The sequence below is a fragment of the Plasmodium fragile genome, assembly GCF_000956335.1.
Source record: "Plasmodium fragile strain nilgiri unplaced genomic scaffold supercont1.17, whole genome shotgun sequence".
Classification (NCBI taxonomy): Eukaryota; Apicomplexa; class Aconoidasida; order Haemosporida; family Plasmodiidae; genus Plasmodium; species Plasmodium fragile.
The window spans coordinates 348,654-350,323 of NW_012192597.1; the positions used below are offsets into that span (position 1 = coordinate 348,654).

Sequence of the window (1,670 nt, forward strand, 5' to 3'; positions counted from 1 at the left end):
GCCTATATATACATTATAGCAACGTGTTAGGGAAAACAACTCCCAAATTATGGAGTAAATGTAAAGCCAATTTGCGCTAGTGTGTACGCGCGTGTACATTAGCGCACATGGCTGTAACAACATTTTTTGCGCGACACGACATCAGGGGGACACCTCAGGTGACCTGCTTTTTATTTCACACTGCTCATGTGTCATGCGAACCCGTAAAAGTGTAAAAAAAAAAAAATTAAATTCACGTAAAAACCGGCATTTTCGTTATTTGTAAAATTGCGTGAACCATGTAAAAAAAAAAAAAATTATCCACGCGTGAAAAATGTTTCACCATTGAGGAAACTCAATTTTTTTTTTTTTTTTTTTTAGTATGGGAAATTTGTTGCGATCTATTTGGCCCTTTTAAATGTGGAACGGGAGAGAGGCAACCTTTTGTCATATTTCGCGCTTTTGCGCTTCCGCTTGCAAATTTGCAAAAGTGTACATGCGTGTAGGGGCTTGGTAAGGGTGTACTAATTCGGGGGAATTCTCACATGCGTCATTTGAGAAGGAGCAGGCTACGAGTCCACACACAACACACACTCACATGTAGGAAGCCAACGTCAAGTTCGACATCTCGCTCATGCGAATATTACGTGATTGTTCCCTCCAGGTTTTTAAAAATTTCCTCGCCAAGTGACCAACCGCAGGGAAAGACGTGCCCGCCTTTTATAGCCAAACAAATTTCTTATAAAAAAAAAACATATCCCCCCTTTTGGAACATTTCCCCCCAAAAAAGAGAATGTTACACGTTTGTACATACGTGGTAAAAAATTCCTGCACACATGTTTAAGCATCCCAATGTGATATCTCGCGCAAGCAGAGGGCTATACCATTTCAGTTCCAGTTATTAAATATATCTTTGCTAAAAAAAAAAAAAAAAAAAAAAAAAAAAAAAAAATTCAAAATAGCTGTACGTAGCTCGTGCTACGTAACAAATTAAAAATTCCATTTTTGTTAATTTTTTTTTCTTCGTTCATAAATTCATATTACATTCCCAGCAGCCTATCGACCGTGTCTGCGGGTTTGTTCGTTCTGTCCTGGATCCACTGCTTCACCAAGGAGATGTTGTTGTTCCATCTTTGACCATGAAAAATGGAAAAAAGAAAAAAAAAAAATGGTGCTTTTTTCCACGGAAATGTGTGCAATGTTAAAAGTGGCAGTGCCGCTGCACCAAAATCGTGGCGCTCGTAACATTTTCGCACCTCTGAATGGACTCCAAGGCGCACTCATTTTGCATCTTCATCTTTTCTATCTGCTTTATATCCGTCTTCTTCACATTTTCCAGCTCTTTCTTTTTCTTCTCTAAATGGCTCATTAGCGTTTTGGCTTCTTCCATCTTGTCTCTCAGTTCGTCCTGCGTGTGGAGTGCGGTAGTGGTGTAGACAGGTAAACATATGCAAACATAAACATGTACATACGAATATGCACACTCACGAGCGGCGAACTACGGATAATGAAAAAGCAAAGAAGAATCGCTCCCATCCTACCTGCGAAATGTTTAAAGAGTTCACAAATTCTTCGTAGCCCTCCTTCTCCCTTTTGGCGTTCTCTTCATACTCTTCCTTCTTTTCCCTTGCAAGGACAGAAGTGTTTGTGTGGGCTTGTGTTACCTCCGCTTCTTCGTTTTTTTTTTTTTT

At 39.6% G+C, this 1,670-nt stretch overlaps 1 protein-coding gene across 1 annotated transcript in view; it reads right to left on the reverse strand.

The window, feature by feature from the left end:
• Positions 1-1,019: 1,019 nt before the first annotated feature.
• The window catches only part of AK88_01925 (uncharacterized protein), a gene marked incomplete at both ends in the record, with an annotated part of 3,126 nt that continues 2,475 nt past the window's right edge, over positions 1,020-1,670 (reverse strand). Inside the window, 3 exons of the mRNA XM_012479560.1 lie at positions 1,020-1,110; positions 1,236-1,387; positions 1,521-1,605. Of these exons, the coding sequence (XP_012334983.1) occupies positions 1,020-1,110; positions 1,236-1,387; positions 1,521-1,605 (328 nt within the window). The remainder of the gene's footprint in view (positions 1,111-1,235; positions 1,388-1,520; positions 1,606-1,670) is intronic.